The sequence below is a fragment of the Mustela lutreola genome, chromosome 6, assembly GCF_030435805.1.
Source record: "Mustela lutreola isolate mMusLut2 chromosome 6, mMusLut2.pri, whole genome shotgun sequence".
Taxonomy (NCBI): domain Eukaryota; kingdom Metazoa; phylum Chordata; class Mammalia; order Carnivora; family Mustelidae; genus Mustela; species Mustela lutreola.
Genome location: NC_081295.1, coordinates 63,624,777 through 63,639,357, shown reverse-complemented (window position 1 = coordinate 63,639,357; position 14,581 = coordinate 63,624,777). Strand labels below are relative to the sequence as shown.

Below are 14,581 nucleotides of genomic sequence, written 5' to 3'. Positions count from 1 at the left end.
CTGCAGAACAGGCTTCCTGAGCGGGTGGAGCCGCGGAGAGGTTCCCAAACCTGTTACACCAGAAACCCCGCAAGCCAGTCTCTGAGTCCTCCACCCCCGGCTTCCACAGCCCACACCTCTGCGCGCAGGGGACGGGAGGGAATCCCAAAGGACTTCCGGCCTAAGCGAACCCTGCAATCCTGTCTCCCGCCCTCACCGCTGCGGGGTTCGGGCGGGGCAGGAGTGGGGGGTCCCGGCAGAGGGGACGCGGCCCCGCCAGATTGCCGGCGTGGGAATCGGGGGGCCCTCGCGGTCGCAGCGCCCCCTCCCGGCCCAAGCGCAGGCGGGCTCCTGAGAACTCGGGTCCCCCGCACTGCGGGGAGGAGGGACGCGCGTCGGCCGGGTGACCTGGGCTGCGGGCAGCGCCGGGGCGGGGACTCGCGGCGGGGCAGGCGGGCGCGGCGCGCAGCGGGGCGGCCCCTTCCTGGCTCGGCTCGTCAGCCTCTTTCCCCCCGAGCGACGGCGCCACCCATGGCGGAGGTGCTGGAGCCGGACCCCGCGACAGCCGAGCGCGCGGCGGCCCAAGCAGTGGAGACGCCGGGGTGGACGGTCCCGGAGGACGCGGGCCCCCAGGTAGGCGCCTCCCGCGGGCGCGGCCGGTTGGGTGCGGGCCGGAGCGCGCTGGAGGATTTGCAGTGGGACCGGAGGGTCCTGCAGATTTAAGTAAAAACTTCAATTTTTTAAAAAAGTTGTCTGGGTCCCCAGTCCGTTCCTGCTTAGAGGGGAAAATTCGGTCAGTTAGCCATAACCCTAGGTCATGGCCACATCTCCATTTCAACTGGCCACATCTCAGTTTCTTGTGAGGTTAAAAAAAGAAAAAGGAATTGATCAGGTCTCAGAGCCCGCAGAGGACTCTCCAGCCCAGAGGACCTAACAGATGCTAGCTGTTATCTCAACGGAGCGACTCCGGACCTCTGCGGGGGGCGGAGGCCTCCACAGTCTCTCATCCGAGGATGGGAGCCTCGGGGGAGGGGCCCCGCCAGGTCGAAGGAACCAGAACCAGGGGTCCATCCCACGTGGACCTGAGATCAAAGAACCTGGACTGTTGCCTCTCACGTCTTGCCTTCTTTGAATTGCTTCCCCCAGTTTTCTCTGTTCCATTTTAGCGAAGTTACGAGATCCGGCACTATGGACCCGCCAAGTGGGTCAGCACTTCCGTTGAGTCCATGGACTGGGATTCAGCCATCCAGACCGGTTTTACAAAGCTGAACGGCTACATTCAAGGCAAAAATGAGAAAGGTGAAGACAGTTTACCTTATAATTATATATATTGTGGTCGAGTCCCCTGGCTTATTCTTGTGTTTTAGCTTATTAAAGAGAGATACTTTAGAATAGAAAAATAATGAGATCATCAAAGACTTAGTGTGTGAAGACAGGGACTCTGCTCAGGATCCTGAGCAGAGTCTAGAGGAGGCTAGTGCTTTTCAGCCTCTGTTCTTGTCTGTTTCTGCTGGATGAGCTAGGCCTCTGTGTAACTACTGTTAAGTCCATTTCATGGCTAGTGCTTCGAGGTAATTTGGTGACTGGTAGGTTAAGAGTCATCAGGAAGCAGGAAGGTACAAAGAACCCAAGATTCAGGGTCTCAAGATATCTGGGCTGGTCTCTTTCGCTATTTGTGTTTTAGCAGGTCACCTAGCCTGTGGGATCTCAGTTTCTGAATTGTAAGAAAGAAAGAAAGAGAAAGAGAAATAAAGAGAGAAAGACAGACAGACAGCCAAGACTGGACTATATGATCTCTAATTTTCCCTTCCATCCCTAAAACTAGACTTTATTAACCAAAAATATTAATAGTAGAGAAAGTGTTTAATGTGGCCAGAGGATAATTGAATCATTTTGCCCTTATTTTTTAAGGATGAAAATTATCTCAAAGGTAAATTTTAAGTCAGTAACATAATGTAAGTCAGGAAACTCCAACCAAAAAATAATAGGTTACGTTTTTAGAAGTAGTCGTAAAGAAACTAAATCTGTTTTCACAGTCTTTTCATGGCATTAAATATGTTATTTTATGGTCCAGAGATGAAGATAAAGATGACAGCTCCGGTGACAAGCTACGTGGAGCCCGGTTCAGGTCCTTTTAGCGAGTCTATCATTACCATTTCCCTGTACATCCCCTCTGAGCAGCAATCCGATCCGCCCCGGCCCTCAGAGTCAGATGTCTTCATTGAAGACAGAGCTGAAATGACTGTGTTTGTACGGTAAGTGGTAGATAATTTATGGCCCTGCCCACTGCTAGCTTTCCTTGCCTGCTCTCGGTTTTGCTCCTCTGCAATTTCAGCGGGCTTTTCACCCTTCTGTCAAAAAAGAGGTCTAACGCGTTTTCGTGGTGTTTCCCTCCTGGCTTAGTTTTATGTGTTACTAAGGGGCTACTGCAAGATACAATCAATTCATGTAATGAAGAGCTTGTTGCACACCTTACACAGCTAAGACACGATGCACATTATTCTCCACCTACCACTGAGGTAACCCTGAACAAAAGTCCTAACACACAGGGCACAGTACCCGTCCTCCTAGCTTCTAGATTCTGATAGCCCCAGACTCTTCCTCTGTGCCCCAGCCCAATGGATGCTGGCTGTTTCTGGCAGTCATTGCCTCTCTTCAGTCAAGTGTTTCCTTGTACTATTTCTGGCTTCCAGTACCTGTTCAACACATTCTTAAATTCTCTCTGTTGAAATATAAAACATGCACAGAACATGCTAAGACTCTCGTACTGGAGTCACTTTATTCCTTTCTCCCTCTTGTTACCACTCACCCGCTAAAGGAATCTGTCTCTGTTTCCACGGACAGTCTGGAGGAGCCCGTACTATCTCCTTGGGAACGCCGTCGTCACCGTCAGCAGTGCCCTTGCCTGTCATGTGATGACCGCTCTTGCCCGTGTGACCCCTGGGGCCTTCATGTATTGCCTCGTCTGTTCTCTTGATGCTGATTCATCCTGTTATGTCTCAGAAAGTCGCTGTCTTGCCGTTCTTCTCCTCCTGTTCCTCTCTCTCACCCAGGAAGTGATATTGACAGCTCGCATTGACCCCCACATCAAAGCAGACTTGCTCTGGGTGATCTGTTTATAAAACTTCAACCACATGTGTCTAGTGACTCTCAAAATTTGGTGTATCCAGCCCTGATTACCCTAATTGCTGGACATTTCCATTGGGGGGGTAGATGGGGATTAAACTCAACAGCTCTACAAATGAGCCTTTTCCCAGTCCTCAATGTATGTGAGCAGTGACCTTCCTCCACCAGATAACCTCCCCAGCAAGGACTCCAAGGCCATCATCAGTGCACTCTTCCCTGACAACTGGTTGTGAGATCCGATCCAGTCTCCTTGGAAATGATCCATAATTCTGTTCCATTCTCCCCTTCCCTGTGACTTCTTCAGGTCGTCATCTACTAGGAACCACACGTTAATCATCTCTGTATCCCTCAGGGCTCGGCACAATGCCGGACACTCAGTAGATGCTCGGATGTCTCTTCATCTCAGGTCTTGACTGTTCCACTTCAGTAGCCTCCCGGCTGCTGGGAGTAACCTGTCCTTCCCCTCGTGCTCCTCATAGGAATCCATGGTCTTTCTTACTACAACAACAGCAAAACAAAAACCCCAACCCGTTACTTCACTAGAAATTTTTGTGACTTTCCACTTGCTGTGGGGGGAAGTTCAGATTGTTCACAATGTCTTTTATAACGTGGCCCAGCCGTGTCTCCCCACTAGTTATGTTCCGCAACCTTCCCACTCTTCCCCAAGCAGCCCATGTTCTTCCACATCTCTCCTTTTTCTTAAGTTTTTATTTAAATTCCAGTTAGTCAACATACAGTGTCATATTAGTTTCAGGGGATTCAGCACGTCCATCTATCACCCGGAGCTCTTCACAACAAGTGCCCTCCTTCATCCCCATCACCTGTCCCACCCCTCCCCCACCCACCACCCTCTGGTAACCACCAGTTTGTTCTCTATAGTTAAGAGTCTATTTCTTGGTTTGCCTCTCTTCCCCCCCCCTTTGCTCATTTATTTTCTTTCTTAAATTCCACATATGAATGAAATCATGGCATTTGTCTTTCTCTCACTTGTTTTGCTTAGCATAATGCTCTCTAGCTCCATCCATGTCATTGCAAATGGCAAGATTTCATTCTTTTTATAGCTGAGTAATATTCCACTGTGTATATATAACACATCTTCTTTATCCATTCACCCATTTGAGCTGTTTCCCTGTTTTAGCTGTTGTAGATAATCAGGCTGTAATCATCAGGGTGCATGTATCCCTTCGAATTAGTGTTTTTGTATTTTTTTGGTAAATAACTAGTAGTGCAAATTGTGTCTGCACCAGTTTGCATTCCCACCAACAGCACAAGAGAGTTCCCCCTTCTCCACATCCTTGCCAACACCTGTTGTATCTTGTGTTGATTTTAGCCATTCTGACAGGTGTGATGTTGTATCTCATTGTAGTTTTGACTTGCATTTCCCTAATAAGTGATATTGAGCATCTTTTCATGTGTCTGTTGGCCATCTGTTTGTCTTCTTTGGAGAAATGTCTGTTCATGTCTTCTGCCCATTTTTAAATTGGATTTGTTTTTTTTAGGTGGTGAGTTTTCTAAGTTCTTTATATATTTTGGATACTAACCCTTTATCAGATATGTCATTTGCAAGTAACTTCTCCCATCCTGTAGATTGCCTTTTAGTTTTGTTGATTGTTTCCTTCACTTTGCAGTTTTTTAATTTTATGTATTCCCAATAGTTTATTTTTGCTTTTGTTTCTCTTGCCTTAGGAGGCATATCTAGAAAGATTGCTACGGGCAATGTGAAAGCTACTGCCTGTGTTATCTTTTACGATTTTATGGTTTCAGGTCTCACATTTAGGTCTTTAACCCATTTTGAATCTTTTTGTGTATGGTGCAAGTAAGTGGCAATTTCATTCTTTTGCAGGTTGCTGTCCCATTTTCCCAGTACTCTTTGTTGAAGAGATGATCCAATATCCCATTGAATATTCTTTCCTCCTATGTCAAAGATTGATGATATAATTGTGAGCTTAGTTCTGGTTTTCTATTCTGTTCTATTAATTTATGTGTCTATTTTTGTGTCAATACCATACTATTTTCATTCCTACAACTTTGTAATGTAACTTGATGTCTGAAATTGAAATGCCTCTAGCTTTGTTCTCTTTTTCAAGATGGCTTTCACTATTCAGGGTCTTTTGTGGTTCCATATAAATTTTACTGTTTGATCAAGCTCTGTGAAAAATGCTGTTGGTATTTTGATAGGGATTGCATTAAATATGTAGATTGCTTTGTGTAATATAGACATTTTAACAATATTTGTTCTTCCAATCTATGAGCATGGAATGTCTTTCCATTTCTTTGTGTCCTTTTCAGTCTCCTTCATCAGTATTTTATTTTTTAAAAGATGTTATTTATTTGAGAAAGGGAGAGTGAGAAAGCAGGAGTTGGGGGAAGAGAGGTAGAGAGAGAGAAAGGAGCAGAATCCCCACTGAGGAGGGACCTCCTCCCTCCCTCCAACATGTGGCTTGATCCCAGGACTCTGGAATTACGACCTGAGTCGAACATAGACGTTTAACCAACAGAGCCACCCAGGTGCCCCTTTCATCAATATTTTATAGTTTTCAGAGTACAGGTCCTTTACATCTTCGATTAGGTTTATTCCTAGGGATCTTATGGCTTTTCGTGCCATTGTAAATGGGATTGATTCTTTAATTTCTCTCTCTGCTGTTCCATTATGGGTGTATAAAAATGCAACAGGTTTCTGTAAATTGATTTTGTATCTTGTAACTTTACAGAATTCATTTATCAAATCTAACAGTTTTTTGGCAGAGTCTTTCAGGCTTTCTATATATACTATCATGTCATCTGCAAATAGTTCAAGTTTTACTTCTTCCTTGCCAATTTGGATGGTTTTTATTTCTTTTTGTTACTGGATCACTGTGGCTAGGACCTTCCACATGTCTTTACCCGTGACCTCAGGCAGGTTCCTCAGATTTTCCTTGCCCAAAGCTCTTCTTCTGTAAAATATATATAGTTATAGTAACAACCTATCTCATAGGGTTGCCATGAAGATTAAATGAGTTGATTTCCGTAAAATATTAAAACGTGCACCTGACTTTGCTACTAGTTCTAGCTCTTCATTTCTCCTCTTCCTGGAGCATCCACTTTTGTCCTTTAGGACTTGGATCAAATGGTACCTCCTCTGTGATGCCTTCCTCAGTTTCTCCAGTTAGCTAGTCACTCTGTTCTTCTATTATTCTAAATTAGAGTGATAGAGGTACAGACTGTAACTTTCTCAACAATTCAGGAGCATGGTCCTCTGTTCATACCCTGCAGCTCCTAGCAAGGCAGGTGCGTGGGAAGAGACTCATATGTTTGTGTACTGAATAAAGCTGTGATGGGTCATTGTAGAACAATATGTATTCGGAGAACAAAAGATGATTTCTAACTAGGGGGATTCGAGATTTGATGTCAGGGCAGAAATAGGATCTGAAAGCAAGTTTCCTTTAGGCAGAACAGACTAAGCGTTGGCTCTTCATTAAGGAAATAATAGATTTAGGAGGTAAACATATGGTTCAGAATTATCATTATTGGTCAACATTCTGAAAATTAGAACAGTTTTATCAATTTATCTTCAGCATTTTATTTCATGTACATGTGCGTATTAGATTCCTACACTATTTGATGAGGGTTTAAAAGATACTGTGTGCCAGGAACAATTCTAGGTGTCTCATGAACATCGTTGAATGAAATACACATGGTTTGTACTTTGAGACCTTACATCTTACCTGGAGAATGGTAGGACTAAGCTTTTCCGCTGGCACATTGATAATAGAACTTATGCAAAAGAAGCCATATTGGGAATATCCATGATTTTCTGTTTCCTATTCTTCAAAGTCAAATTCATCATCTATACATAACAACAACTTAGCTAGGTCTGAGTGCTGTCATGATTTAACCTCAGGATAGTTTTGTTTATATACTTGAAAATCTACACTTAAACTTCGATTCTCTTTTCCCACTTGTTATTTAAATCTTTTGACTGTCTTTTCTTCCCCATCCCCATAGCAACCTCTGAACTGGCTCCTTCCCTCCAGTCTCTTTTCCATCTGTCTTTCCCAGATCGATCAAGGCACTTTTGTGCTCAGCATCCTTCACAATAATCTCAAAAGGGCCCTGAGCCATCATATGAGATTCCCCTTTCCGGCTCTGACTCACCTTTCAGAGCTCATTTTGTGCCTCACTATGAATTTGTGTTTTTGAACTTTGGTTGCTTTTCTTCTCCTTCCCCTTTTCCTGCCCAGCAAAGCCATCCACCATTCCAGACCGAACCCAGACAACATCCCTTACCCCTGATTCAGAAATATCCTCGGTGTTCCCAAGCATATCGATCCTGTCTCCATTAAATCTCGTCTCAGGCTATATGTAAAGAGCTGCCAAAATGTTCCCCTCTTCTCTTAGACTATAAATTCATAGGGTCGAAACTCTATCATAGTCCTCAGTAATGTGGCACCTACCCTTTTCTTAAGGGGGATGGGGGGAAGGGAATGATCCCATAAAAAATTAGAAGCCTGAAAGGGAGTCTTCTAAGGGGATTTCCTCTGACCAGCAGCCTCAGCATCATGGGGAGCTTGTTAGCAATGCAGATTCTCGGGATCCACCCCAGACCTCCTGCGTCTACATTTGAGCAAGATTCCCAGGTGACCTGTACACACTCATGAAAGTCTGAGAAGCAAGAGTTAGAGCACGAGATGGTGAAAGTTCCAAATCTGCCTGCCAGCAGCTGGGACGTATGCCTCTTCCTGGGTCTCCTCCGTGTGTGGCGAGGCGGTGCTGGGAAAGTCAGCTGCTGAGGGGGAGGGGCCGGGAAGCTGCACCTGATCCAGCCTTCATAGTGTCCTTTTCAGACTGACATTTACATCGGCAGGAACATCACTCATGGTTATTTACTTTCTCCTTCGCAGGGCTTTCGATGGATTCTCTAGTGCTCAAAAAAATCAAGAACAACTTTTGACATTAGCAAGTACTTTGAGGGAAGAAGGAAAAGTTTTCAATGAGAAGGTTTACTACACAGCCGTCTACAACAGTCCTTTCAAGTTGCTTGATAGAAATAACGAAGTGTGGTTGATTCAGAAAAATGAACCATCCAAAGAAAATGAATGAGGAAAAAACCCCAGAAAGTTTCATTTCTTACTGTAGACATCAGCACTGCATACCTGTAAAATGTAGAGTAGTTGCTCTACTTGAGAGAACGATGAATTGAGCTTATCTCCAAGGTGCCTTTTAATGTTTGAAGCTTTATCTAGATGCACAGGGAACAGGTGACAGTATTCTAGAAACATGTGAATCAGTCACAGCTCTGGAGGATTTTACTTCTGTGAGGCTCCCGGGAAGTGTCCTGTTACTTGACCCTTCTTCACATGATGTTGCCTTTTTCAACTTGGATTTGCGTCCTTTGGATGTTATCCCCTCCAGATATTATCAATAAAAATATTAAAGAGGTATTTTGTGTGGCACGGCTGTGAAGCCTCATAAGGTGAAGTTCAGTTGAAAGCAAAAATCAGATTCTTGGGGTGCCTGGGTGGCTCAGGCATTAAGCGGCTGCCTTCGGCTCAGGTCATGATCCCAGGGTCCTTGGATCGAGCCCCACATTGGGCTCTCCTCTCAGCAGGGAGCCTGCTTCCCTCTCCCACTCTCCCCACTTATGTTCCCTCTCTTGCTGTGTCTCTCACTGTCATAAAATAAAAAATTAAAAAAAAAAAAGACTATTTAATTATGCCTGGTTATCCTGGTAATGCCTTAAAAAAAAAAAAATCAGATTCTTTTGCACCTGACTGGGTCACATTCTCTGGGCTACTCTTCCCCATCCTCCCAACTACCCCCACTGCATAAGAAAATTCTAACCGTACCTAGAAGGGTCAATAATATTTCATGACAGAGACCAAATTTATGAAGTTAGAGACTTCTATCCTATTTTGAAACTCAATAAAGACATGTTCTTTCCCAAAGGCATGTATACAAACATGCAATTTTAAAATTCACATGCATTTTTAAAGTATTTCATGCAGTTTGGGAGGTCATACAAAAATGATGATAATTATTGAACGAATGGGCTGCCACAGAATCAAGGAGGTTGAAATCTGTGCCTGATTGTATTGGAACATGCTTGTCCTACAGATGTCAGATGAACTGGAGCCCAAAGATGCCAAAGCACCTGGCTCTGGGGGTCCCAAACAGACCAGGTTCGGCCACTGGCCACTGACAAAATCCAAAGGCAGAGAGATGAGATGTGGTGAAACAAGAAAGGAATTTATTTCATTGAGGCTAGCACTGGGAAGACTGGGGTCTGGCGTCTAAGGACGATCTCTAACATGCTGAAAATACTTCCAGGTTCATCTAAGAACAACATGGGACAAAGGTCGGTGGGTACACATGGGTGGGTGGTAAAGATCCAGTCGATCATTGTCTTTGGCTCAATCACACAGAGTCTTCACTGCTTGAGCAGGTAGTTTCAGTTCCCATCGGGGATACTTTGCCCACCTGGTCTTTTGCTTGAGTTAACAGTCACTCTGGAAAGAATCGATTAGAAGTACAGACTGAGGTCAAAACAGGGGTGGTTGGAGTCTTCTTCCACAGAGAGGAAGCCCGTTGTGGGAAAGGCAGTGACTACTGTGGCCTCCCAGGGCATGATGGTTGAAGGGGTGAAGGAGAAAGGCAGGTTGGTGCTTAGTAACTTCCCAACAACTCAGCTGCCCGTGAATGACACTGCTTCCAGTTCCCGTCATGGTGTGTGTTTAAGCAGAGACCATATGATCACTTCCAGAGAAGATGTAAGCAAGAGGATGGAACCATAGATGTTAAGGTCCTGTCAACCCCAACATGATGTGATATCTCTTAAAATTAACCTCCCTAACCAGGACAGCTATAGTGAATATAATCCTAGGTCCCCCTAGACCCTTCTCTAGGACAATAATTCCCATCTCTCTTACCTGGATTGCTAACCTAGATAAAGTCATACCTATAGTTAACGGTTCCCATCCCTAACTAAAATTTCTGGATTACCTTCCAGGTGCACTATTCTAAGCGTTTCACCTGAATTACTACATTCGACCCTCAGAACAACTCTGTGCCACATTCTAGCAGCTCCTTTTTGCAGACAAAGATGTGAGGCACAGAGCTGTTAGGTAACTTGCTCCAGAAGAAGCTGTAAGAGCAGAGGCGAATTGGAGTCCTGGTGGTCTGACTGCTGGGTCCACGTGTTACCCGCTATGCCCCACTGGCAGATGGCAGAGCGCAGCTCTCTTGGGCCACGAGTGGCCGGGACCATACAGAGCCATTTGTCCTGTGTAGGCAACGTGCATGAGCAATGATCAATATGATGATGACCTCAGAGCTTCCTTCTAGGTTGTCATTTTTGATACAAAACAAGCTAGATTTCTGGCTTTGAAATTCTTACGGATATAAAATTTTAAAATCTCAGGCAATTATTTTTCAAGGTTATTTGCCTTTTTATGCTTGCCAAAAAGAAATTAATTTTCTTCTTTAGCTCATTTAAAAGAAACCAGCTGGAGGACCCCTTCTAGCCCTCCCACTAGACTGTCCACAGTACTAGTTTCTACTTGTATGAGGTAAATATTTCTAATATTTACCTTATAGTTCTATGCAAATAGGCACCTCTTATGTAATAAATTCCATTTTTAACAAGAGAAGCATATTTTTGATAGCCAACATCTAGTTGAAATCTGAAACATGTTCTAGAAAAAAATGCATTTTATACCATTCAAGTCCAGGATATCCCATTTCCCCCTTCTCTTCCATAAATCATAAACTAAAACATTTTTCAGCCTTCAATCAATTCAGAGAATATTTCTCATAGCAGTAAATCAGTTATTTTAATAACACGGCTGGCAATGACTACCACATATCCCTTATGTCAGCATTTCTGTGGAGATTGTTCTTCTCTTATCTATAGCAAACTTCTGTGTAGACTCTTTTCTAAGGCTAAGCCTTCCACCTTTGCTCTTGGTGTAACTCTTGCCCCCTCAGTGAGCACCCCTCCTCTCCTCTCTAAGCTGTCTGGATCCACATGTCCTAACCACCCTGCCTACCAACATGTTCAGATTCTGCCTGACCGTCCTTATCCTCCAAAATTAAATCCTAGTTCCCCCCTAGACTTTTGTAGGGGGCAATAATTCCCAACTCTCCTTTGCCTGGGTGATCTGGTTTCTCCAGAAAGAGCGATCCAGTCCCACAGCCATCACTGCTTTCCTCAGAGTTCTCCACATGTCGATGTGTCCATCCATTTTTCATGAGATTATCTTTTCCAAACTCTGAAAACAATTCACTTAAATTCAGTGCATTTATTCTGTCTTTTCTAGTTATCACTTAACCTTTCTCCCTAAACATTTCACTGGGAGGTCGTTTGCTTTCCTTCACTCTTGAAGAAGTCATAGTGGCATGCCTAGCATGCATGTCTACCACTGCACTATGCATGGGGACTGGGACATGGTGGTGACAGAAACACTCACTCATCGGCGACTTCATAATTATCCAATCCCACAATGCCTCTCACTCTTCCATTCAGTCCTCCTTCCTGAGAATACAGCAGTGAGTGTCCTCGTGGGGTTTATTTTCTGGAGAGGGAGAGGGTATAGATAAAATGAGGCTCTGGGATGGTGGGTGGCATGGCCAGGGACAGCAGACGTCTCACGGTGGGGACAGCCCAGTCCTCTCTGAGGAAGAGAGATTTGAGACTGGGAGGGTGAGAAGGGGCCAGTGAGTCCCCAAGATTGGGGACATCTTGGGCAGAGATGACCAGGTCAAAGGAAGAGGCCATGTTCAGTATTCAGAACAAAAAGTTGTGTGTAGTGATTGCTGAGCAAGAGAGAGAAGAGAGAAAGCTGTGCTTGCAGTCTCTCTACCTCTCTGGGACAAAGGAAACTACTGGTTTGGTACAGGGTTGTGGGAAGTGCAGGAGTCAAGGGTTAGTATCCTTTATTTAGGAATACCCTAGGAATCGAGCTTTTGTGGTGGAGGTGCAGTTCCCAGAGTGAGGGAACTCCTTCATTGGGCTGCCGCTGCCTAGCCCAAAGTAGGAGGCTGGTGTAGAGCTGAGATTACTGACACGAAGTTGTCCTTGGTCATCTCTGGTACTTAGTGTAACTTTGGCCAAAGACCGGTCATTTCTTTTCTGGGACTTGGGACTTCTCCAGTTACATGGAGCTGTACTCCTCAGATCCACATTCAAAAAAGGACCAGCTGCCTGGCTTTGAGGGCTGTGGTCAGCTGATGTCTCTAGCTGACATTCTCTTCAGGGTTGGCTGCAGATTCAAGATAAGGACACACTATTCTCTGGGCATAGAGAGTCTGTGCCTGAGCAAGGCAGTGGGAACTGATAGTCTGCTGTTTTCTGGCATCTTCCAGCCTAAGACTGAGCAAAGTGATGGCAAGGACCTAGAGTAAACAGTCTTTGTTCTGGAGCTCCGTGGGGGTCTAGGAGACGTCATTAGATCTGTTAAGAAGCCTGATAGCTCCCTCCACCCCCACAATCTTGCCTCTCCTTTCTCCTTTCAGAGCCTGTAACTTTGTCATACATTTCTTGTGCTCCTAACTCCATCCCAGGGTCAAACCGGCATAACTGGGGTCAGAGTGGCCCTCGATTATGGGCGCTAAGAGCATCCTGACACTGGGTCATCCCCTGAGTGGTTGGTTTTGAGGCTCACATCGCTGGTGGGTAGGCAGTGCATAGATGACTCCGGGCATAAGAGGACTGTCTAGTTATTAAAACTTTAGGTGACATACTCCCGGAGAAGCGGACAATGGCTATGGATGATTCAGGTGTATTAGATGGGGGGTGGGGGTGGGTAATGAGTACAAGGGTAATGGACTCAAGTGGTTATTACTAACTTGATGTCCTCCAGGTGGATAAGGAAAAGCTGAGGTCAATTAACAGACAATTTAAAACTAAGTGTGAGAGCCAGAGTCTCTTTGCTAAGAAGCCCTCCCCTCATGCCGAAGTTCAGCAGAAAAAGCTGTAGGTCAAGCACAGGATTTCATGGTAAAAGTAGTAACCACCAAAGATGTTCAACCAGTGGCAGCTTGGGGGCTCCACTGGGGCGTCTGCCCTCTGCTCAGGTCATGATCCTGGGGTTCTGGGATGGAGCCCCATTTTGGGCTCCCTAGGCTCAGTTGGGGAGTCTAGGCTCCCCTGCTCATGCTCTCTCTAGCTCTTCCTCTCTCTCTCAAATGAATAAATAAAAATCTTAAAAAAAAAAAAAAAATTAAACTAAACCACCTTTGTTACACCAAGATCAGGACCAAACCTGGATGATGAGGACAGTTGGTGGATGCCCCCAACAATTCTGACTCCCTGAAAGTTTCTGAACACTCTGGGCCTGCAGAAGAGGCTTAGCCTTTCCCCATTAAGAACCCTTCCCCTTCTCCCACCTTAACAGGAGGAAATGCAATATTCACAGAGATCTGTCCCCATAACACAATGGGTGTCCCAAGAAGCTGACGTCCCCCACCTCCCAGGCCTGTACCCAAGGTGAAGTCATAGCATCACCTGGCTGGGGCCATGCCAGGCCTTAACGAAGGAAGAAATGGGTAACATGCCACAGGTGCTGTGGAACCTAGCCAACACCCAGCCACTGGCAGGCCAAGATGGCACCCTGGGGCCCCGGTTCCCCAGGTGCTCAATCAGAAGACTGGATAAGGGAAGGCTTACTGGTTTGGGAGTTATCACTCAGGATACAGGATTTAATACCATGAGAAAAACTCCAGGGGATGGTGCAAACTCACGGCTTTAACGTGGGTGGCTCCTAGAGGCCTGGAAAAAGTGATTGGAATGTCAAAATGCCTGAGCTGCAGGGAGAGAGAACAGAGAAAGGAATGCAAAGCTCACGAAAGGGCCCATGCTGGATAATTACGGGCAGCAATAAGACCCACCTGATTTTTGTCTTAGTCTGCTAGGTCTGTCGTAACAAACCGCATAGACTAGCGGGGGCTTAAACAACAGAAATTTGCTTCACACAGTGCTAACAGCTGGGAATGCTCAGACTAGAGTTTTGGCCAAGTCAGTGCCTGTTGAAGGCCGGCTTGCTGGTTTGCAGACAGCGTTGTCTTACTATAACCCCATGTGGCCGAGGGGGACGTATCAGAGGCAGTCATTAAGAACACACCACTTGACCCCAGAGCAGTGGGAGGCTCCCCACGCCCGCCCCTGTGGGTGGAATGCACGCTCCTCTTGTCCTCCTGGCTCCTAGGGGAGACTCCTGCAAGGTCACAGCCCATGGATGGAAACAGGGATGGGGCTCAGTTAAGGCCTCTAGCCACAGTCGTACCCCCTTAGCTGCAGGGGATCTGTTCTAAGACCCCCAGCGGGTGCCTGAAACCATGACAGAACTGAATCATATACATACTGTTTTTTCCTCTACCTATATACCTCTGATCACGTCTAAGTTTATGAAAAGTAGGCACAGTAAGAAGTTAACAATAACCAATAATAACACTGAAATAATTATAACAAAATATTCTACTAAAAGTTATGCAAATACGATCT

The 14,581-nt window shown here is 45.5% G+C and overlaps 1 protein-coding gene across 1 annotated transcript; it reads left to right on the top strand.

The window, feature by feature from the left end:
* The first annotated feature begins 265 nt into the window (after positions 1-265).
* On the top strand, positions 266-8,751 carry HEBP2 (heme binding protein 2). Its single transcript, XM_059176334.1, has 4 exons — positions 266-612; positions 1,146-1,278; positions 2,054-2,234; positions 7,986-8,751. The coding sequence occupies exons 1-4, from the start codon at positions 511-513 to the stop codon at positions 8,182-8,184; spliced, it is 615 nt and encodes a 204-aa protein (XP_059032317.1). The 5' UTR covers positions 266-510; the 3' UTR covers positions 8,185-8,751.
* Positions 8,752-14,581: the final 5,830 nt, after the last annotated feature.

What these genes read in the sequence shown, in the direction of transcription:
- HEBP2 (XM_059176334.1), top strand. Translation starts at nt 511, where the DNA reads ATGGCGGAGGTGCTGGAGCCGGACCCCGCGACAGCCGAGCGCGCGGCG. An exon ending in CGGAGGACGCGGGCCCCCAG is followed by an intron (nt 613 to 1,145) that starts GTAGGCGCCTCC and finishes GTTCCATTTTAG; the next exon opens with CGAAGTTACGAGATCCGGCA. An exon ending in TCAAGGCAAAAATGAGAAAG is followed by an intron (nt 1,279 to 2,053) that starts GTGAAGACAGTT and finishes TTTATGGTCCAG; the next exon opens with AGATGAAGATAAAGATGACA.